This window comes from Zeus faber (assembly GCF_960531495.2).
Source record: "Zeus faber genome assembly, chromosome: 8".
Lineage (NCBI taxonomy): Eukaryota > Metazoa > Chordata > Actinopteri > Zeiformes > Zeidae > Zeus > Zeus faber.
Genome location: NC_137195.1, coordinates 14660049 through 14683672, shown reverse-complemented (window position 1 = coordinate 14683672; position 23624 = coordinate 14660049). Strand labels below are relative to the sequence as shown.

General features: G+C 45.2%; 2 protein-coding genes across 3 annotated transcripts; both read right to left on the bottom strand.

Moving 5' to 3' along the window:
* Positions 1 to 1119: 1119 nt before the first annotated feature.
* On the bottom strand, positions 1120 to 1714 carry nppcl (natriuretic peptide C-like; the record flags this gene model as incomplete). Its single annotated transcript, XM_080005711.1, has 2 exons — positions 1120 to 1419; positions 1616 to 1714. 2 exons carry the CDS (start codon positions 1712 to 1714, stop codon positions 1120 to 1122), a joined length of 399 nt encoding a protein of 132 aa, XP_079861837.1.
* Positions 1715 to 4416: 2702 nt separating this feature from the next.
* Positions 4417 to 22888, bottom strand: ncapd2 (non-SMC condensin I complex, subunit D2). 2 transcript variants are annotated; one of them, XM_080004905.1, is made up of 32 exons: positions 22807 to 22888; positions 22450 to 22569; positions 22277 to 22352; positions 22096 to 22154; positions 21831 to 22006; positions 21211 to 21356; positions 20622 to 20749; positions 20412 to 20535; positions 20149 to 20296; positions 19748 to 19945; positions 19531 to 19665; positions 19351 to 19438; positions 18559 to 18757; positions 18287 to 18405; positions 17700 to 17909; positions 16792 to 16966; positions 14931 to 15015; positions 13252 to 13388; positions 12342 to 12474; positions 12176 to 12251; positions 11537 to 11746; positions 11302 to 11453; positions 10796 to 10907; positions 10474 to 10597; positions 9969 to 10124; positions 7391 to 7568; positions 7218 to 7312; positions 6979 to 7059; positions 6014 to 6197; positions 5764 to 5929; positions 5535 to 5648; positions 4417 to 5015 (listed from the first exon to the last, which is right to left on the bottom strand). In XM_080004905.1, the coding sequence occupies exons 2-32, from the start codon at positions 22565 to 22567 to the stop codon at positions 4933 to 4935; spliced, it is 4185 nt and encodes a 1394-aa protein (XP_079861031.1). In that variant the 5' UTR covers positions 22568 to 22569; positions 22807 to 22888; the 3' UTR covers positions 4417 to 4932. The 2 variants fall into 2 exon arrangements, 1 of the variants encoding a protein (XP_079861031.1); XR_013844266.1 differs by lacking the exons at positions 4417 to 5015; positions 5535 to 5648 and having other exon boundaries at positions 5793 to 5929; positions 6979 to 7055.
* Between the last annotated feature and the right edge of the window lie 736 nt (positions 22889 to 23624).

Sequence of the window (23624 nt, the reverse complement as noted above, 5' to 3'; positions counted from 1 at the left end):
CGAAAAAAATAGAAAATCCGAGGACTCTTCTCAAGTTACTTCCAAGGTGATTTGGCTGCATATTGTCAGGCAGCAACACAACATAGGCCACATATTGATGGAATGTGATCTGTGAATGCAACCTGTGGAGCCACAATTCCTTATTCCTCTGCTTCTCCTCCTATGATTTAATCTTATACCAATTATTTCCTCCTGGATTTTTTTTTTTTTTTTTTTTTTTTTTTACGATTGCTGTTAATATTGAAACGAGAGGTGTTCCAAGTCTCACTCTGAACTATAGAAATCTTGTTGGTTCAGGGACATCCAGGTGTGTTCTATGCGAGGATTGGCTTCATCTTGGATGTCCCAGTTGAGTTGAATATGCATATGAAAGAATGCAACTGACTATGAAAGACGTCTCAAGCTTTTCACTCTTCCACCTAATTAAGTGTCGACCGTGGAGCTCTGCTTTGAGGGGAAAGGCGTACATTGATTTATATCATATGTAGATAATGATTTGGATGATGTTTGATGCGAAAAATTCTCTGAGCATAAACCAGTCGAACGCAAATGTAAAATACTTGACTTTTAATCATGCAAATTAAAGTGAACAATAGGAACACTGAAGAGAAACAACATATTTCTGCTGAACATCTAAGTCACTCACACATGCTTCGACAAACTATTCCAGAGCAGCAACACAGATTTAACAATTTTTTTTACTTATAAAAAGAAAAAAAAAAAAGAAAAAGGAAAAAAAAAATGTATATCCAAGGTTCTCCTTGATTTTGAGAACAATTAAGAACAAAACAGATGCTCATACAGGATAATAGTTAGAAGTAAACATAGCCCCCATGATTTGTGTGATTTACTCGAATCACATCCATGGTGAAGTAACTACTCTACGGCTGCACCTTCTACCGGCTGAGCAGCGAAGTGTTGGCTCGGAGCCTCCTACCCTAGATGAAACCACACTACACTGCAAGTTTACATTATACAATGTGCTCTGCACTCACATGAATATCCTTTTTTACGCAATACTTATTTAAATGCATCTGCTTTGTATTTCCTGTTCATATATTGTATCAAGTGCCATCAGTCTATATCTCGCTCTCCCTCTCCATCCATCCATCTCCTCCACTAACAGCCCAGTCCGCTCATGGATCCGATCCGGTCGAGTTTCAGGCCGAAGCAGCCCCGGTTCCACCCCCTCCTGGAGCGGTCGGGTTCCGCCCGCTTCTGGTTGGCCAGGGCCCCCTTCAGGAGGTGCAGCCAGGGGGTCTCGCCTTGCGCCTGGACGTCGGCCCACTTGGGGAACTCTGCCACTTTGACGCCCCCGGCCCCGAAGGCGGAGGGCTCCTCGGACTGGCTGCTCAGCAGGCTCTCCAGGTCGTCCAAGGTCAAGAGGTCATTGTAGCGCTCCAGAAACTGCTCCATGAACTGGGGGCGGGAGGGGTAATTAAATCACTGATAGCCCCAAGTTAATGAAATCACTGATACATCCCGTTTCCTTTCCATCTCATCCCCTCTCAATCTCCATTCTATCTACTCTGACATCCCTCCCAGTGAGGGGTTGTTGTTCCCTGTAGTTTTCCCTCTACACCTCCACCCTTCCCTCCACTCCACTCCTCGGTACCTGTGAAGCGTCATGGGAGGGTTGCAGAGCTCGGCCCTCCGTGTTCTCCAGAGGTGGCAGCAGGAGCAGAGTGGCACAGAGCAGTATGGGGCGCAGCATGGCGGCCAGAGCGGCAGGAGCGGACGAGAGGGGTGACCAGTGCTGGACACGGCTTCACACAAACACACACACACACACACACACACAAACACGCGCACACACACACACACACACACTGGCTGCACAGGTTGGGAGGGGGGGGGGGGGGGGGGTAAAAGAAGATATATGGACATTATGCTGGAGCAAATGTGATTTGGTTTCAACAAGCAAGGAATCAGACAAGAATGACAGGTGACGAATGATATGAATCAGTCCCCAGACAAATGGATTATTTATTAATTCTGGAGTGTTTCAATACAAATGTTGCTGGATGCTATGGTAAAAGAAAAAAAAAATAAGGTGAATAAATAAAGCGAGATAAAACTTTTTTTTTTTTACAGAAAATTATTTTGTATAAAAAATTATTTACCGAATGAAATGCATAAAATATATTCTGTTGAAGAATCAACGCTGTTTACAAAATTGCTTTTATTTTCACCTCAGTATATATTTAAATTTCAATTAAAAAATAAGAATAAAAAATAACCAAATAAATTAGGCTAAGATATGGACCTTTCAATGCCAAATTATTGAACATGTTTGAGAAGTTTGTGCACCGAGGAAAAAACAAATATATGAATAAGAAAAGCACACAACAAAAGATTTACATAAAGTTGTGCAATCGGTTTAATTCTAATTAAGAATTTATAAAATTTAAGGACATAAGCAACAAGTGCACGAGTTCAATTTGTGTTTTTCTTTAAACTAATATTTCCAAGTCATAAGAAAATCATATAATTAAAAAAAATCTGTTAAGAATTAAACGCTCACCTGATCAAATGCAATTTATTTTCCTGCGACGCGGGGTCTGTTCTTTGCCTCTACCAGCTCTTCTCCATCCCTCTCCGTCTCTCCTCTGCTCAGCTTCCACTCACTTGTTGGCACCTGCTTAAAGCATCAGCATCCACGTCGCCTGGACCCTCCCTCCATCCCTCCCCCGCCTCCACCTCTTCTCCCCCCCCAGTGATGGAATTGAAAGGATGAATTTGCTTCTTGCGTCTTTGTTCTCTTGGCAGGGATTAAATGTTAGGGTATCATTTGGGATTCTGCAGGGGTTTGGCGGTGCCAGAGAGCGCCCACCTGCATTTCCCCACCCCCGCCGCCGCCAGAGTGATGTCATTGCCTTTGGAGGCTTTGTTATTACCAAGGTGACCAGGGTGAAGCGAGTCCGCGGGTCTTCACGCACGCAATCCCAATGCCGCTCACATCAGTGCTGCAAGGTCAAAGGGCAAACTGATCTGCGTCGCACGCAGTCTATTTGGTTATACGTAGCATGATCCAAAATTCCGCATGACACTCCACCCATCGAAATTACACAGTTGATATGTATAGCAAACTCTACGAGGAAGATGGAGCTTTTCCCCACCCGTCTGATGTGGTTGGTCAATAGAACTGTGTTCTTGTTTGCCCCCCGCCAACAAAAACATTACTTTGTGGTTCCTGTGATTTGTCCCCCCCCCACTTTCTTTTTCCGTGCAATTCTTTTGTCAACGTGGTCGTTGGCAGCATGTGGTGACCTCACTTCTCTGCTGGATAAGTTACAGTCTGTCGGTGCCATCTGCTCCCTGTAACCCCCTGCAGTCAGATTGCCACAGCACCAGTGGGCACAAAGCAATTCATCACAAACCTCAAAGTTCAGCGGGCGAAGATTATCACCAGTAGGGGCCACCTTGTTTTTCCCCGTTGCGCGTCACTCGGTAATAGGGATGTTTCAATGAATTTGCTCTGTCGCATGAGCCCAAATAAAAGTCTTTAATGGCATGTGATTTCCGCTACCCCCCCCCCCCCACACCAAGCATGGACTGGCATTTGCATAATATCATTCTATAGCAACGGGGTGATGATCTGGGCATAAACACCCAAACAGAACCAAAACCAGACCTAACCCTGTATATTGAGACTTAAAAAAAAAGTCACTTACACAGCAACGTGTTTTCTTTTTAGCAAATGCGCATTGAATTGCATGGTCATGAAACTCAGTTCCAAATGTTTTTACGTAATACACAGAAAAGGTGCGCTCCCCTCATCTTTTGAGAGAGGAGCAGAACACATGGGAGTGGGCAAGAGGAGAGATTAGCGCGGGTGGTGGTGGTGGGGGGGTTAAGCTGCAACGCATGTGATGTCAGTGCAGAGCGTGGAGCTCTGTGGGAGGAAAGTGGGCAACGGAGAAGATGAGTGCACAAGACAAGCACAGGGGAGAACTACAAAAAAAAATAAAAAAAAGATTGATTACACTGAGTCAAGGGCAGGGACGAAGGAGCAAAACAAGCCAGACGGGGAGAGACTGGCTGAGGAAAATAAACTAAAAATTAATAAATAAATACAACTGCGAGGAACTAAAACGTGAGACGTTTAAAAGTGACTTCAAAACGAGAAGAACTCAACATGACAAAATATCCGAGCAGGGAAATGGCAACGCTGTCGGCTCAAGCTGCGACAGGCTGTAAAACCCAACTCTGTTCAAACGCCAGAGAACGGACCTTCAATGCTTCTTGTAATGAGAGCGTAAATCTGAGTGAGCAGACTTTAAGGAGGCTTCACCAAACAGGAGGAAGTTTTATTGTACACGCTCGAGCAGGTTCGTTCGTATCCTACCACATTTATTTGCAATGCAACAGCTTCTATGGTATTACACAACACTGTACAAAGAGATCATTGGACTTTATTTAGGACAAGAGCACCTTTAAAGCCACCAAAATACACTGTTAAAGGTTAATTGAAACATTACAATTTTATTTATTTTTTTTTAAACCTCAACATGAAAAATATTTGTATTGGCTGTGGCATATCCATTTGTTCTGCTCATTGACATTGCACGCCTTTCGTGATACCGAGGAGACAGGCACGTCTCAAACAATTGTGTTGTGTTGCATTTGTACTTTTGAAAACTGGACATTTCCTCAAAAAGACACCAAACAAGGTTCTTTTCACATGTAAAACCCATTTGATAAAACTGCTAGTTTCAGTTCATTTACAGTGAAAACTGATAACACAAATAAATAGACAAACAGGAAGAAATCCTGATCTAGACTTTTTTTTTTTTTTTTTTTTTAAAAACCAAGTTAGAAAAGAGCACATACCCAGGCTTAAAGGGTGGGATTAAACCTCGCAGCTAAAATGTTATAACAATATTATAAAGAAGGGAGAGGAAAGGGATTAATACAGAGCGGCACGAGAGATCAGTGTCTGATCCGGGTTCTTCGGGAGGCGCGGGCGATGGGCGTCGTCACTTTGGGCGTCTCACTCTCTGTCATGACGGCATCTGGTTGGAAGCAAAGTGCACAATGTTCAACTGAAACGCTGTTCAGGTGGAACGGTTTGAAGCACTTTCTTTGGCCGGGAAGGTCGTGTTAATCGTCGTTAGTGTTAAGCAGCTGATGGCAGCTCGTCTTCCGACAGATTCTTCAGCAGTTCTCTCCTTCCACGTTTAACTTTATACTCAGTGGTGTTTGTTTTGAAGGATTCTGTTTGTCACAGAGACTGTCAAGCATCCTCAGCGTTTTACGCTAAACCTGACTCTATGGACCACGTTTCTACACCAATCATAACAGCGTGTTGATGACAGGACACAACTATTGCGTCCTGTTTGCTGAGAGGAATCCTTATACAGTTTATTTTCTAAATGGGTGGGTGTGTGCAATATACATAGACACTAAAAGGGGTAATTCAGAAAGATGACAATTTTAGAAGTAACAAATTTTAGTTCCTCTGTACATTGCATTATTGGCAACAATTCCCTTTCAGTACAAATTGTTTACTAAATCGATAAAACTGCACTCACCTTCTTCATCCTCTTCGTCGCTGCTGAAGGTGATGACCGGCTTCTTGGATTTCTTCTTTTGGGGCGTGACGAAGGTGTCGTCAGCACGGCTGGAAACAGACGGCTTGTGCTGACCTGAATGGAAGGATAAAGACTCGTTATCTTGTCTCCAATCTTTCCTAGTTCAGCCACTGGATTTTTAAAAACTGAATAAACAAAAACGACAACAACCGTCGACGTGTCCACTCACTTTTCTTGGACCGGCCACGCCCTCTGGTGGCCTGAGGAGTGCGGGCCACCGTGTTGTCGCTCGCGCCTCCTTCCTTCTGCTCCTCAGCCATCTCTGGGCTTTCGATGTTCTCCAGCCCCCGGGTGTGAACGGCCGTCAGCCGCTTCTCAAACTCGTCCACCTGGGCCTGCGGAAGCAAAATGGTTCTCGGTGAAGGAACGACGCGTCGGGGGGGGAGGTTGATTACAGAACCCTGGACCGGGCTGCAGACCTTGAGCTGGGACTTGGCCCCGCGCCGCAGCTTGGCGGTGACTGAGAGCAGCGGCTGGTAGACACCGGGCTCCGTCAGCTTGTCGCTGTAGCATTCCCAGCACTCCTGCAGCCGCTTCAGGCAGCGCTCACACATGGCCAGCAGAGAGAGCGACACGGCCAGGTCGCACCACTGACGCTCCGTCCTGAGGGAGGGAGGGAAGGATCCAGAACGAAAAAGTCAGGACCGGTGGAACAGACCCGATAGTCGCGTGCAACGAATAGATTGTAGATGGGAAACCCAGTTTATGAATGGCGCTTTGACCTGGCATTTGGGCTAAAATCGCATCCCCCCCCCAGTAACGCAGTATGTCTGATTCCCTTTGCCGTTGCGTAATGTCCTTCCTTTGAGGACGAGCTACGGGTGGATGAGTCAGAGGCTGCGGCCCAGGCCGAGATTTTCACGCTGGATACTCGAAACAGGCGATAGAATAGTTGCTATGACAAAAAGCGAGCCAACACTTAGAGAACGGAGACTGGCGTGTAGGCGACGGTTACAGGATTGCTGTCCACTTCTGAACTGTGACTGGACCAGATTTCAAATGCAATACGTTTAAGAAACAGGAAATTTGGACAAATCCCCCCCCTTCCAGTTAATTATTACAGGTAAAATATAAAGATATGTGCCTTATATTTTGTGACAGTGCAGAGGTCAGTATTTGGAAGAAACAGGGGCGGTCATGTTAACTGACCTGTTATTATAACAGCAGGGCAAGGAGTAGGGTACTGGAATAAATAAAATTCCGCCGCACAGAACTTCACTCAGATAAGTACAAGGATTTTCTTGGTATTCCCCCTGGAGCCAGGTATAAATCAAATGAGCCATGTAACCGTGTGTTGCATGGACCATGACCGATAAAGAGCGGAAGCATCAGAATGTTTAGAAAGCGGGGGCGACGACGCCGGCGAGAAATGAGATTTACTCACTTGGCGGTCCTGAAACGTTGACACAGTTTCTCCACCAGGGACTCCGTCTGCCTTTCTTTGGTGATGTAGGAAAACAGCTGCCTGACAAACACAGAAACAACAGCGTCAAAAACCGCTTCCTTCCTACAGACGAGCAGCTGCTTGTCTCGAGAGGCTGCCAGCAAAGTCGCGATTTGTCGCGAGTCCGGCAAATCCTCTGCTGGGTGGAGTGTTTGGGCTCTGTCGTCATGGGGACATACTTCATGATGGTGTTGAAGTCCGCCGCGCTCATGCCTCTCTCCGGATCGGACAGCCGACTGATTATGTCCGGTAGCAGGTTGTAGATGGCATTGTCCTGAAAAGTGGAAGTAAATAATTTACTTCCCCACACTTTTTTCCCCGTTCCCGCTTCGGTACCAGCGTGTGTTGGTACCTTGGAGGCCAGCTCGTTGAAGAAGTTGAGGGCCAGGCTGGCGATGTGCGGCTGGGGGTCGATGAGCAGCACAGCAACCTCGCTGACTTGACCTTTGACCTTGAGAACGTCCTTTAGAACAAGCTGAGTGAGTACGGTAACCGCAGTTTGCCTGACCGATGGAACGTCATCGCTTAACCTAGGAGAGAAAGAATCAGACAGGGAGACTGCTGCTCACTGAAGGGAATATTTTATGATAAGGTTCGATGAGTTTTAATTCGCTGGCAATGTATGGAAAACACAAATAAGGTTTATTGTTGCTTAAAAAAAAAAAAACAACCCCCCCACACACACACCACCCACCAGGGGCAGCCTGGCAATGGCATTTTAGATTTGGAGAAGTCACAACTATGGCACAAAAGAAACCAATTAGCATTTTATGCAGCGACGCACGACTCTTGGTAGAGGATCAGACATTCGGCCGTTTTTTCACTATCTTAAACCACGGCTATATAGCGCCACATGCTAATGCAGAGGCTTACAACAATAATGACGAAGGTAATTAATTCTTAACGCTGTTATCAGGACGCTCCAGAACATCCCGTTTTAGAAGACTGAGCATGGTGGAGGTGTGCGTGGGAGACAATTAGAGAACACCGTGAAACACTGTGAGGCTAATGAGCGATAGTGCAAAAGCATAGAATGTTTCATACAATTTGAAATTCCCCAAAGTGAGAATAAGCAGCGATTAGCAGGGAACCCGCACAAAGTGCACAATGGGAAAAATGCATTCTGATGAACTTCCAAGTGATCTTCATGGCCCAAGCATTATTAGGCGCAGGAGAGACAAATGGCAGTCATTACGTGTTTTTAAAACCGACCTGCCTTTTCCCATGACGTTAAAAGCCTCGCTGGACCTCTGACTTCAACCACAAATTATCCCTCTCTGCCCACCCCATAATTAGAACACACAACACACCGGATCTGGTCACACTAGTAATTAAACTGTTCTGTGTCTCAAACTGCCTCTGTCGGCGGAGGCTTGAGGAGCCCCACTATGTTTGGGGGTTTGTATTTATTTATTAAAAAAAAAAATAAAGTAATAAAGTGCTGGTGGGTTGCTATGGTAACAACACTGGGCAGAGCACAAAGGAGATGCCAGAGTTTGCTGGTATAGAGCATCTCAAAGTTTGTTTCCCCATTAAAAAGTCCTGATGGAGGGAGTTTTCCCATCATACGGCTCAGTGGAGCAGCGTGACAGCAGCAACACTTGAGTGGCTGCAGAGAATGGCGTCGTGTGGCAGATGTGGGATCCGGACGAGGACAGATTAGGTGTACGTGCTGGGGTGCCAGCCGAGTCAAAACAATATTTACAACACCCACTCACTCAGCCAGGATGTTAGGTTGGGCTGCTTATTTTTTACAGACCTGCCAACCTTGGGAAAATATTTTGAGCACCACTATAGTGGTACAGGGAGTTTCCGCAGCATTTGAGTGACTGCATAAGATGTGAATAACTGATGGAGTCATTTATCTGCAAACTATGACCAACTTTATAAATCTCTCATTCGCATGTAGCCCCTGAAACGCATCATGTCGTACAGTTACCCAACATGTTTGACAACTAGAGATGCACCGATTGCAATTTTCATGGCCGATTCAGAATCCTGAGTCTGACTTGCAGATTCTGATTTCCGATCTGCTGTATGTCGATGACAAATACGGACGACACTGCAATTTGCAGTTACCACAAAGTTCCAGTAAAATAGAATATGGGACTCTCAGCAAGTTTCAGTATAATGCAACTTGTAACTGCCACTGAGTTTTAGTAGGGCAACATATCTAACATGGAAATGTCCAGTTCAAACTTCAAATTAAAGTCTCACTTTTAAGATGCAAATATACATTTATATGGAACTTGCCATTCCAAAATAAATTGCAATCATTAACAAAAATCAAATAAATGGCCAATTCTTCACCGGAGGAAAAAATAAATAACTTTTCGTCACAATCAGAGCTCCGCTGTAACAGCGGTAGAAATGCATAGTTGGTACTCAAAATGCATGCAGTTTGGCAGGTCTGTTACTACGCTCAACCCCCTCCAGGAATTATGAACAGTGCACCTTCCTTCAATCTTTGAAATGAGATATGATGATGCGTGGGTATGAGAGCTACTTCACAGAAGTGTCATTTGCGGCATTGTCAGATTTTGATCCAGGTCCTTAGTTACACCCCCCCCTCCCACTGCTGGGAGGGGGGGGGGGGGGGTGTAAAAACACTTAAAAACTGGACATTGTTCCAGCACATTTCTGAAAATAAATCAATGCTTTGGTCTATATAAAAACAAACAAACAAACACCACCACACAAAGCAAATATTAAGTGCCTTTTATACCCCCCCATTCAACAGATTTCATGGGAGTTCTTGTTTCTTTTTAAAGAAATGGCCAAACTGGCTGAAATACAGTCAATCATAAAATAAATAAAACAAGCATTACAGCCCCCCCTCACATTGATTTTGTTGGTGAAGTGGAACGGAGTGAGTGGACCGGAGAAGTAAAGATCCAATTTGACTGGCGTATTGAGAGTCACGGTGTTACCTGGCGTAGAGGTTCTGAGTCCAGGGCTCCAGGATGTTTGGGAAACGGACGAGGAGATCGCCAATGGCAATTATGGTGTTCGCCCGGACCACGGGGAGAGGGGAACGCTCCAGGACGGTGAACAGCAGACGGATATGCTCCTCACATGTTGATGGACTGAAAAACAAATAAGTTACATGGGTCTGTATTAGCTAAGATCAGGGCTTCGCAATATAATGAGCAGATGTAGTTTGGAATTGTTAGTTCTTAAAAAGGGGGACCCATTATAAAAAACTATTTTGCAGTGCTTGTACACATACATTTGGGCTCTGACCTACTGTACCAACACACAAACTGTGAAAGAAGACAACTCAGTCAGTTTTTTTGCAGGCAGCCTTTGTCAGAAAGAAAATTCCCTGAAACAACCCGTTCAAATTTTTGATCAAGTCGTACTTCACAGGGCCCACAGTAGAATTAGAAAAAATAGTTTTTAAAGACTTCGTAGTAGGACTGGAGGAGACTCTACCTGATCATCATGAACTGAGAAAGCGCAAGGCAGGCGGCGGTAGTGAGCTGCGGGTGCGAGTAGCGTCCAGGCGAGCCGCACACCCTCACCACCAGGGGAAGGAATGCAGAGAGCATGTTGTCCTCTGAACACAACAACATTTCATGGATTACAGAACGTCAATCGCATTAAAAGTGACATTGCTTACCTTCAAATAGATATTTCATAAAATATCCCAACTTTTGTTAGTTTATGGCATTGAGGTAAAATCTATTGCGATTCTGATATAGTATTATAATGACCCTGGAGTATTGTTAATTAAACTAAATAAAAAGATACGCACCCGAGAGTAATTCCGTCTCGCAGATCTTTCTAATGAGCTCGGCCTCTGTATCGTCGGCCGTGGCACCGATCAGACCGAGCTCCTCCTCCACAGCACTCTCGTTGGCTGTTTGCTGTTGGAATATCAAGGTAAGAAAACCAAAACAGGATACATTAGTCATCAATTGTGCTAATATGCAGAATAATCTTCTATTTAACCAAAATTAAGCCCATTGGGCCTCTGAGGTTGATAATGCGGCTTTTCCCCACTCAAACCTCTCCATACACGGCCTGTTTATTATGGTTGTCTTTACATTCGTCATATAGTGCGCAAAGGTAAAAAATTTTGTTACCCAGTTTACAGTTTTAAATTTGACTGTGGTCCATGATCAACAGCGAAAGTTGTTACTTATCACCCACTACTTATGCATGCACTTAAAAACAGTTGAGTGCTGGAATTATTTCACTTTAACGGGCAAACAGAACTTTGAGGAAGCAAGTGGTTATTTAGGATTCTTCAGTTTGTACCTTTGCTTTACTGGACTGGCTTTTTTCCTTCTCTTCTCGGTCTCCTCGTCTCCGCCGCAGTTCAGCACTCACACTTCTCTCCAGGTGGGAAACCTGCCAGAACGCCACGTAGCCGCACAGCGACAGCAGCTGGGCCAGGCACACACAGTTCACTGAGGAAAAACACGCCATCAAGACACAGCCACCAAATTATGAGCCGGGAACAGATTAGGCCCGGGTAGCGCTTGTCTCGGACCTTGTTCCGTCTGCTCGTCTTGGGAGCCTTCTGTCATTCGGCTAGCATTGTTATGGAGCTCCTCCCCTTTCGTGATCTGATCCTGCAGGAGGTACGCGCTGCGCTGGAGAACCTGAGTGCAGAGCTTCTCAGGCGACTCTGCCAGAAAATAGATGAGCCGCACGGCCTGCTCCATGAAGCTCTGCCAGTGAGGGTCCTCCATCACCACGCCTGCGTGAGGAGAGAACACGTCATGTCACGGGCCACAGGTAACTCAGCATCCTGCAGAGATTTACTAGAGTGCGTGCAGCGATAGTATAATGACTTGAGTAATACATATACGAGTAGTTTACTATAAAATTACTTTATGTGAAAATTACGTCAAGGTGCTGATGACAAGATAAATTGAGATTTTATGTCTGAAGGCACATTCCACACACCTGGAAATTCTCAGTTAAACATGCCATACTGAACAATGCCTGGCTTCAATCCATGCCTTGCATTTTGAACTTTAGCTACAGACAGTAGTGCCCCCCACAGTCATCTTGCAGACAATAGTGGCGATTACACAGGTGCCACAATGAATTAATTTTTTGGGTCATTACAGATTGAAGGAGAAATGGCGTTACTCAAATGAGCCACCCGCAGGTGAAGCTTTACCTTCGGTGATGGCCTGGGTGAGGCAGGTAAAGAGCTGGTGGTCGTGGTTCAGTCTGAACGGGGGACCCTTTGACTGCTGCAGGGAACAGCAGAGGTGTAACACCAACCGGAGTTATTTTCAAGTGCAAGTGTCTGTGTTTGTGATATCATTGACCGTGCAACTTACCCTGACGTGGTCAGTGATGTGACAAATGGTGATAACCGAGTCTCTGGCCAAGAGGAAATCCTCTGTCACGTTCTCACCCAGAGCCACAGTGCAAAGGGTTTCCAGATTACTAAGAACCACTTCCCTCTTTGCCCTGTTAAGGAGGGGATTTTATTCATACACAAGGAATCGAATTAAAAAAAAAAAAAAAAAAAGATCTCTCATCATCAAAACACATTTCCACTCGACAAGTAACCAATATTAAGTAATTTCTCAGTTACTTGGCCATACATCTCCAATTATCATTTCAACTCCTGTGCGCTGGCCTTGCTGTCCAAATAATGCAAGTGGGAGGCTGGGTCAGCAGAAGAATGTAAGACTAAATGGGTTATGAATGCTGCTGTGCGCAATGTGGGTGGACTGCTGAGCGTCCCTCTCTCCACTCTCCCTCGCTCTTCCCTACAGCGATAGCGAAGCCTTTGAGGTAGAGTGCGGAGGAACACTAGAGGAAAGAAAAAGGGAAATATTCAGTGAAATGTGCTGGCAAGGGCCCCTATGTTATATGGTCGTGACTTAGACTACAATGGAACGGAGCCTTGGCGACGCTCATGGTTCTAATTCGAATTTTAAGCGTCAGACAGCTGGCGCAAGAGGAAGCGTTACCTTTAAAACAGAGGGCCAAAAAAATAAATAAAACTATTCAGAGAATAAAACGTTGAATTCTGCTTCACATCACTCATCTAGAATACAGAATGTTCTGTCAAGAGCAGGGGAGAGAAGACGGTCAACCTCAGATTTTACACACAACTTTGAGTTGCAGGGTTTGGTCATTGTAGACTGGCCACTGCTGTAGAGCAGCAAACTACTGCAAAACCCTCCAAATGACCAGTCAGTTTAAGCAGAACAAACATTACAGTCAGACGTGTCATACCGTGCAGCCATGCCGAGTAGCACCACCGCAGCACGTTTGTACAGGCCAGAGGTCTCTCGCTTCCCAGTGAACCTTTCCCACAGGACCTGCACCACAGTGGATTGGAGAGTGCTGCCGCTAGCAAAGAACTCCTGCACCTGTCATGGACAAAGGGTGAATTTTTTTAAGCAAACAAAAACGGGTCCAGTTATATTCCCCCCCCCCCCTCACTTTATTTAGCCCAAACTTTTCAATCAATACATTTTAAAGAGGTATGCAACCGCTGTCAATTTAATAAAGCAGCATAGCTAATGGTGGTCCCTAAACTGTCCATATGGTTGAACAGTCACAAGAACAGCACCCTCAAATGAAAAAATATCCCCATCACTCCAAATGACCAAGAAAACATGTTTTATTCTTTTTTTTTTTTTTTTTAAACACTTTCTAAAATGAAAATCTGGGATTTGGGGCGTAACCCAGAACAGAACAAAGATGACTTCCTGGTGTAACAAGGAGGTTTAGGATTTCTGGAGCATTTCCCCATTGCTACTTGCCTCTGTTTTGCGCTTGGACTGAACTCATCTGATCAGCATGCTGCACTAGATTTGTTGGGAATCTGACTGGTGGTGAGCATTTTAATTTGCATAGAATTGTCCAATTATCTTATAAAGTACAGTATATGGAAAAAAACTTTGCATTTGCAGACCTGCCAACCCTGGGAAAATATTTTGAGTACCACAACAGTGTAGCAGGGAGTTTGTGGTGTTTGCACACTGTAGCAGTCTCGTGTGGCACTTTATCTAATCTTCTTTGTTTACCTCAAAGTACCTCCAAACAGCAGATGTGTTCTTTCGCTCTCTTTTGAGCGGCAACTACACGCCATTATGTTTGTGTCAGGTTTGAGCGATTTCTCGTGCCTAGGGTTGGGTACTGACAGGCCCGTATTAAATAACCCGGGCTAAATTATTAAAGTCTGGAGTATCGCTAAACGCCAACAGGTACTGTTAACGGCATTGGAGAATGTTTAAAATAATAATTATATTTAGATATTTTATTTATTGCAAGTTAGAAACTCGTCACATAGCCCAAGAAGCATTTTCTATTATCAGAAGAGACAGATTGCACATTGATTGCCCCCTCTTCGTGGGTAATGCCAAGGAAGGGTTAGGGCTGTGTTAACTCTTGGGGGGGAAAGGAAAAAAACAAAAAAAAACCTCAATTTGAAGAATCTCAGTTGACTGATGATTGAGAGTGCAGTACATGAACAAAGTATAGGGCATGTCAATTTGACCAGCACAAAATTGGATATGTCTAACACCAATCGGCTGGTCAACATTAGGGTCACTTTTTTTGCGCTTGATTACTCCCCCACTTCCCATTTTATCTCAGCAATGCAGGGTTACGCTTTGTGAATTATAACATACCGCTGTGTATCAGTAGATATTAAGTGAGACGAGAAGGAAGGGAGGTCGTAGCATCTGGTCCAATCCGAGGGATGTCGCTTAAATACCGTATAAATTTTTGGTATTGTTTTGTATTGATTGGTTTCTGTAATTATTTCCATACGAACTTTTGTGTAGCTTCAGCTGGCTATTCATACAGAGTATTTTGACCAAGAATTGCATGATTGATACACAAAATGTGTACAAGTCTGCATTTGATACAGGATACCTTGGGAAAAGCAAGAAGGTTTGACTCACTATCTCCTCCAGACACTGGACCGTTCCCAGAGAGGCATCCACAATAAGCTCAGACAGACTGTCCACAAGTGTGTGGGCTTTGGCCCTGAGAAATGAAGATAAATACACATGTTTTTAGAAAAGGTACCACTGAGTAGAATAGGGGGGGGGGGGGGTTTGGAGATAGGGATGCGACTTTTACCAGCAGCTTCCAGGGGTCGATGGAAATGTACTATGCGGTCCAAACGATCCTATTGGTAATAAAAGATGAATCTATTGTTCCAACTCAGTTTTGGCGAGACCAAAAGAGCCAGCTAACTAGCTGAAGAAGAAAGAAAAAAAAATAACTTAAAGCCTGTTATAGGCTTAAATTTGATGTTTTTGCCACTTTTTTTTGGTCAAGAGTTCAAAGTGAGACTCAAAACAGACAAAGTAAACTGTAGAAAGAAATGAGACAATTGCAAGTTGTGTAGATGTCGTGTGGGCCCTGTGTGGTTTTATTGGATTACTGTTAACATTAGTATGCTGATTTATGCATGTTGACTTGTAATATGGGGGTGTGCTTCATGGACTATTTGGGACAGTGGGATCAATGTTTTCTGGTGGGTAGTTGTTTTCCGTATGGTTAGGCACTAATCAGCAAGACCCGGCTGTTGGCAATGAGACACAGCTGTTGCCAATGGGCAAGAACAGCGGACGGCAACCGATTGTTACTCCGTAATGGACGGCAAATAAGAGAGGCTGATTGGAACTCGTCGGGTCTCCCGCGAGCCGCCAGGATCGGCTACTCGGTGCTGACACGGCCACGACAGCGTTCCGGTCTGGTTCTCTGCAGAGCGTCGACAAAGAACATGTTCTGCGTCCTTAAGCACTTCCTAAAGGAACGGTGACTTCTGGAATCCAGTAGTGTTTCTGTGCAAGTGGGCCGCCCCATCAATGAAACAGGAAGGCTCATACTGTGCCTGTTTGTTCTGCCAGCTACAGCAATCGATCCCCTCCTGGAATCCCAAGAGTGATGTCAGCTCTACCCTGGGACTCCGGGCCATTCCCATGCCAACGCCCTGCGCTGTCAAAGTAAAAGTCCTGGCTGCTTGGGATTGACTCAACTTAGGAGCCCCGCAACCGTGAACTTTCTGCCAGGTTTGCGGTGACAATTGCCGGATCCCACTTTGCCTTGCTTTTGTTTCTTTTTTTCCCTTCGGTCGGGTGGGACCCCGACCGAACGGACATTTTTTCCTGTCTGTGTCCTTAGTATTTTGTAACTTGTGTAGCCTGCCAAAGTGTTCGATTTGGTGGTAGGCCTTAGGCAGGCCACCAGTAAGGTTAGTGCGGTCCATAACTCCTGTGTGCAACTGGTGTGCTGGTTTGGGTTTGAGAGATTTGTGGTAATCCAGGCACAAATCTAAAGAAGGTTTGCAGTGAATGCATTTATACAGTTTGCCGTGAATGCATTTTTACATGCATTTTCTTTTAGTGGATGAATTGTAATAGAATAAACTTTAATTTATGCTTGCTGCCTCTGTGTTGTGTCCTGGGATTTCCTGCATCAACTGGGTTGTCTTTAAGACTTGGTGACAGACATTTGTTTTACACAACTTGCATATAACTTTGAGAGCAAAGAAAATTATGGCTCTGCAAAACTTTGGAAAAAGAATTTCAGCTGGAGAGACAGTAAATGACAGTCTAGGAAGAGCATAATATTCAAATAGTAGCAGAAGTTTGTAAAAGACCATGCAGGCAAGACAGATTATTAAAAAAAAAACTCCACGTATTCCACGTACACTCCAAGTATATGGGCACCAGTACGGCAGGATGACATGCCCCCTAGTGTTGGGATCAGGCCAGTCATATTTAATGTACAGAGGTGTGAAACTGTGCTGACCTGGCGGAGTCTCCCTGCGGGTTGAGATAGAGACGTCTGTACGCCTGCACCACAGCATCTTTAATGGTCGCATCCGTTGACCAGACCAGAGGAAGCATCCTCCTCACGCCGGTCAGAGAGTTGGCTACGCTGAACTCACAGACAGTCACACAGAACTGCACAGCCTCCTGAACCACTGCAAGCCAGAGCAGACACTCCGCTTTAGAACCAGAAAACTCAGATGTGGAAAGAGTGAAGGAAATTATCCCTGCAGTAGCCCTACTCTATACAAATAAAAGTTGTGATGAGGAACATAACATGCGTAACACAAGAAACACTTCATCCCCTGGGAGAAATTTCAATGAACTCTAGGCACCACACCTCAGAACTTTTCATAGTTTTATAAGAACAGTCCCTTTTGTGTCCGCACTGCAGGAACATCTGTAATTCTTAGATAGTGTTTTGAGGGACTTTTTTTTAAGCTCCTACTTCAGGGCAGGGACTAACCAACACAAGGGGACCCTTCAGTGACGTAAGTGCATGTTGATCGCCTCAAATTTGTTCAGAAACAGATTTTGGTAGACTGATAAGGTGCAATCAGTGAAAGTTGTGGGCTTTCGACAACACCGAACTCAAACCCCATTGGCTGACATTACTTCAGAGTTCCTATAAGCAGTGTGAATCCAACCAGAAAAATGCCCTTGGTGCTATTAAGTTCTCAGTGGGAATCACCAGTTCCCCTCAGAGACTCCCCAGAACTGTCAGATGAAAAGACCCAATGGCCGTGTCAGCCAGGTAAAGCACCATGAAAGTGTCACATTGGATCGGTCAGTTTGGGATTCAGTGTCTTGCTCCATGAAACTTTGACAGGCTACCAGGAGGAACCAGGGAAATAATTTGCTTTTGAATTTAAATCTTAAAACACCAACCTGAGGTGGTTTTCCAGTACAGCATGGTGTTTATGACGGCAATGGCCCTCTCGACCTGTAAAGCAAAACCTTCTGTGTCCTTGAGGTACTGCACCAGCATCTCCTGCTTCTTCATCTCTGTGTCCTCCCTGTCTTTTTCTCCTTCGGTCTCCCCCTCTTTCTGTGGCATTGGGGGAAGGTCCTGACTGATCTCGTCACTGTCCTCGGGCCCTGAGGGGGAGAAAGAGGGAAAAAAAAACCCACATCTATTAAGAAAAAGCCTAATAGTTCCCCTTTAAGGCAATTCAGTTACTTTTAAGGCCTAGTTTCTGTAAAGCCTGAATTAAGTGAGAATTTTTTTAGACTTTTAGACTCTTCTCTGTACTTTAACTGGCATTGAAAGGTTTCCATTCCCTCAGATTTCCCACATACATGGAAAAAGAAAAATCACCCACACAATCCATTAGCTTCCCCACTCACAATACAATGAGATTAATTCATTCTAATCACATGGAAGTTGAAATAGATTGATCTAGCTAAAAAGGCCGCTCTGCATTAGAGCGCGGAAGGGATGGAATTGCATTAGTCTGTCTGAAAGCTGCCTTTACCTTTGAACAGCAGAGCCAGAGTCTCAATCAGTGTCTCAGTGGTGAGAGTGGACAGGGAGGAGAAGAGCTCAGACTGAGGGAACCGGCTGTGTGCTCTTATACAAAGACGAACCGCATTTCTATTAAAAAGCGGAAAAAATGTTGTAATTCATCGTTCCATTTCCCACATTGCTAGAGGAAAGTAGGTTTGAAATGAGAATTTGGACTTTTAGTTTGTGGAGAAAATGTTTACAAGAGAAACAGCTTGCATCAACACTGGCTGCTCAAGTCACCTGTATTTGTTGACACGAAGGAACTGGGCGATCTGCACAGCGGTCGCACGGTCATCTTCAGCCTCCTCCAGTTCCCCCTCTTCCCTCATCTCTGCTTGTTCCATCTCTCCCTCGCTCCTGGGCTCCAGCTCAGCCCTGGCAGTGAGCTGCAGCTCTGGCTCCATGGCAGCCCACAGCTCAGAGGCTTTAATCACTGCCACTGATGGGAAGGGGGGGGGGGTTTATATAGATAAAAATAATACATCAACAATGATAATTAAGCTTTGATTGATTCCAATGCATCCTAGAATGCATTGACACAAGAAATAACTGGGACCTTAAAAACAAGCATTGTGAATGATCATGTCTATATTAAATAAGGGTCGTGAATAAGAAAACTACTTATTTGGTTGTTTTTTGAAATAGAGTTTACCAATGAGTCATAATGGGAAAGAGGAAGAGGATCTGTAAGGCCCTCAGATTTCCAAAGAAGTAGCTCATGGCCCACTGAAGAAAACGAGGGCTGGGGAAATTCCTTGTCTCAAACAGACACCACAGCACACACACTGTCAGGATTTCACTCATTAATCCACTGTAACTTAAGGTGGAATAATTTGGGAGGAAATGTGTTTCTAATGTAGGCTGGCCCTTACAGCAGAGAAGCAAACCTCCGCTAAACTGCCAAGATTACCAGCCAGTCGAGGCAAGGACTCCCAGCCCTCTCATTCAGTAAGCTCATATTCGCCTTGGTGTCATCACAGGGCAGAAACAAGTGAATTTGGGATAAGGGGGTGGGGTCAGGTTTACGCCTACCAGGTTTCTCCCCCTCCAGTATCGCCTTCATCTCTCTGAGTTTAGCAGTCTCCTTCTCCAGGGGCTTCTGCAGATCTGCACTGCTCAACTACAATACACAAAAACACCCCACATATGTAACTCTTCCTGAACGGAAAAAGATTTGTAGATCTCCAGCTGCAAGTACCCGGTGTTTGTCACCTTGCAGCTGTAGGGGTTATGTGCGATGAAGGCGGCAAGCAGCTGGATTGCGCTCTTCACTACATTTTTTGATTTGTCCATCAGCCGCCCCACTGTCAGCTCCATCACCTCGCTGTACCGACACAAAGGCAAGGCCTGGGGAACATACAAATGTAGGACCACGATGAGAATTTAAAAAACAAAATAAAATGTTTTGACACGACTTGAATTAACCTACTTTGCTGTTGACGATGCGTGTGTAGACCTGCAGCACACGTGTGCGCACGTAGGAGTGGACGTCGTGCAGGTGCTCCTGCAATGTGTCGAAGAAGCGGTCACGGTCAGCTTTACCGGACTCGTCCAGGCCATCTCCACAGAGGACGTGCACCAGGATCTCCCCCAGCACCTCGCACACAGCCACACGCATGCTGTGGCTCTTTTGTGGAAAAAAATAAAAGCCACTCCATTGAGTCTCTCAGAAACTGATCACTGTCAAACGATGATGCCTTTGTCTTTAAATACGCTATTCATAGATAGCATCACTATAGTGTGTGTGTGTATGTATGTATACACACACGAAAATCAAAGAGTTTAATTTAACTTTCAGATCTCTTCTGTCTTAGAATGCATGTGTTGTACCTCTCCTTCCAGGTGTGTGATAAGGACACTCATGTTGGGGATTATTAATCCGGGACCCAGGGCACTCAGTTCAGACAGGAAGGTGGAAAAGGCTTTGACCCCCGAGCCTTCTCTAGCAAGCTCCTCGCTTGACCTTTGACCAATTTCCCTATAGGAGGCAAATATTTAAAAACTATCAATATCTGGTTGTGAGCATCTTAGATTAAAAAAATAAAGTAGAAAGGCATAAACAATATTTTAATAAAAACACTTGGCTGACTTACCTTATGACCTCGCCAACAATGGCCCTAGCTCCGTACTCCGTGCTCCACACATAGACCGCCTGAGCGCATACAGACGATAACTGTTCAAAATGCTGCAGCAGCTGAATCACCTTCACGCTTGCACCTGTGGACGGTTAGTAACAAGGAATCAATATCGGCAAGTGCAAGTCTCTAAAACACAACGGATTTCTCTAGATTTGAGAGGCATACCCAGCAGGTGGTTGTACTTCTTGATGAGGAGCCCCAGCAGGTGGATTATAGAGTCTCGGATGGGTTTACTCTTCACGTGACTGATGGTCGGGCTCTCCAGTAGTTTATAGCAACAGCATGTCATACAGCTGGCAGAGGAAACCCACAGAACAGCTAGTTTCAGTCATGGTTAAAAAAAATTAAAAAAAAAAAAAGAATAAAGTTGTGTCCCACTTAGAAGGTCCGCAAGCTGAACCAACTGCGAACGAGCACTCTATTGGCGTTGGTGGAAAACGGGTAGTTAAAGAACAAGACATTGTGGGATCCCGAAGTGTTCAAGACACAAATAAGTTCGAGTAAGAACACACCAACTTGCAACGGGGACAGTTGCAAGTAATTACGGTTGGTATTCCTTTTGAAAACATAAATGAAATAAGCGCTGTCAAACACACCATAAACATTGGATATTTATGAGATTGCCCCATCAAAGCTAATGGCTGTGATTAACCACACCTAGCAAACTTTTGATAAACAGATGGCAATGCAACAGCTATTTATACAGATTTAAATCTGTGATGGGGGGGGGGGGGCGACACACACAATACCTTACCTGATGAACTCTTCCTCCACCAGCGAGAGACTCCAGAGGGAGCGGATGTCAAGCTGGAGGAGCTGGATCAGGGCCTGCAGCACCTTTTCCCTCTCAACATCCCACTGCAGTGGTCCCTCTCCACCAGCCTTGGCCTTCTTAGCAGGCTACAGAGAGAGATGCAAAACCTGATTGACCTTTAACTAGTTTAGCTACCTTTAAAGAATGTCACTTTTTAAATTTAACCACATGCATATGCCCTCAGATTACCAAAGAATGGAGTTCACAGCCGTCACAGACCATCAACAAAGAGACAAGCTTCGTACCACCTGATACATGTACATTCACACAGACGCACATGGCCATACACACCGTTTGCAGCCTTCCGACTACCTGTTCCCAGCACTAGTGGAAGGGTGGAAGACGAAGGAGGCTGCCAAATTACTGTAGGTGAGCCCTTACAGCAATGCAGCAAGACTCCGCCACATTGCCAAGATTACCCACCAACCAGGAGGCCCGGGAGCTTAATCTCTCGGTCCGACCGGCTCATAAGTGCCATGGTCTCATCACTGGGCATTTAAACACAACATACAGTGTGTGGGACATAAACAGAGCATGGTCTGAATCCCCAATAACCTTACCTTGCCGGATGCTGTGACAATGGCCTGTTTGTAGGAGTCACTCTCCAGCATCTCAGAGAGTTTACAGAGCAGGAATACACTCATTTTTACAGCATTCAGCTGCTGTTTGCGTTCTGCAGCCGAGAAGGTGGTGGAAATGAGCAGCGAGGGCAGGGACGCAGACAGACCACTAACAACTGCAGGAGAGGACAAAAATGAATTCCAGAATAAGCACAGGCTGTATACACATTGATCAATATATTCCGGAATCTAGAAGGAGGCTGACCTTGTATAAGCAATTCCAGGGCATCCTCCTTGACACTGAAGTTCACTGTGTTGCTGTGCCTTTGGATGAAGGAGGGGAAAACAAGTTCATTTTCCTTCTTTAAAAAAAAAAAAAAAAAAAAAGTAGATGATTTATTATAATAAAAGATATTGAGGCGAAGTAGGAGGGATGCAAGACTCACTGCAGCACACTGTAACCAGTGTCAAAGTGTTCCGTGACGCACAGAGGACCCTGGCTCCTTAACGCAGCCTTGAATCCTGTTTGAGAGAACGGTGAGAGGCCAGGAAACTGAAAATAAACCACGTGGAAGAGCACCAAGCCACCAAGCAGTGGTCCGGCCGGCGGGGCACTCACTGGCGAGCTGGGACGGCAGCTGTTTGGGGGGGACCACATCCTGGACGACGTACTGGTTGATCCCCCCCGTTTTCACCAGGTCGCCCAGGCATACGGGCACGCAGAAGTCCCAGGACATCGCTGCGTCGGCCGAAACAAACAAACAAACAAACAAACAAACGTTAAACCGCTCGACGAGCCGACGTCGCTCGCTCAACCTAAATACACAGCGAGGCCTCCTATCGAAACATTGCTTAGCTAGCTCGTCCGGGTTGCTTTAGTGCTAACGACACGACTCTAACGCCGAGCACTGCCTAAATATAGTTCCATAGCACGGAAATACATCAACCTATAACCCAGCTGAAAAGTAATACCCACCGGTACTGCTCGAAGCTTCGGTCGCCACACTTTTGGGGGACCCTGACTACGAAGTCAGGCGCGCAGCCGTCCTCCCCCCAACTCCACAACTGTTTGCCTCCGTTTCGCGCCTGAATTTAAACAGTGACAACACGCGTTAGCCACGCCCCCCCCTCCGTTCCATCCGGGTAACCACCGCCCCCTAGTGGAATCCTTTTGCCACGACAGTACAAGCCGCGGCGCTCTGTGCGCGTACGGCGTTTGGATTTTGTATAAACCTATGCAAGCGTGCACGTTTATCTGTTTTTGCAAGTGAACTGTCGATATCGAGGTTTATTGTTGGGTTTTTTTGTTGATTGTATATTGCCATTTATTCTATTTTTTTTTAGATCATCCTTACATGTATTGTACATTGCCATTTTATCTGTTTTGTTCTTATTCCCTTTAAGACAGACGTCACGCATTTAAATACGTTTTCTCTCATCCCAGTAGTTTCACACACTAGGATTTGGCAAGGACGGTGATCACAACAGGATGATTGATGCCTCTTGGGATTCTACCACAAACTAATTATAGGAACCGAGATAACGTCCCACCAACCTGATAGTTCCAAGAGTTAATGACCATCTCAAATCAGCAGGAGCAGCCTTAAGACAACACAGTTCCTCATGATTCTCTTAAGATTGTGAAAATGCCTCTGGGACTCGAAATTCCGAGCTAGATTGCTTTGGTAAGTACTAGGCATCAGGCACAGAAATGTTACAAAAGGCAAAAAAAACAGGCAGATTTTTGAGGTAGTAGCTGTATTCAAATAATTGAAAACACAATCAACCCCCTCT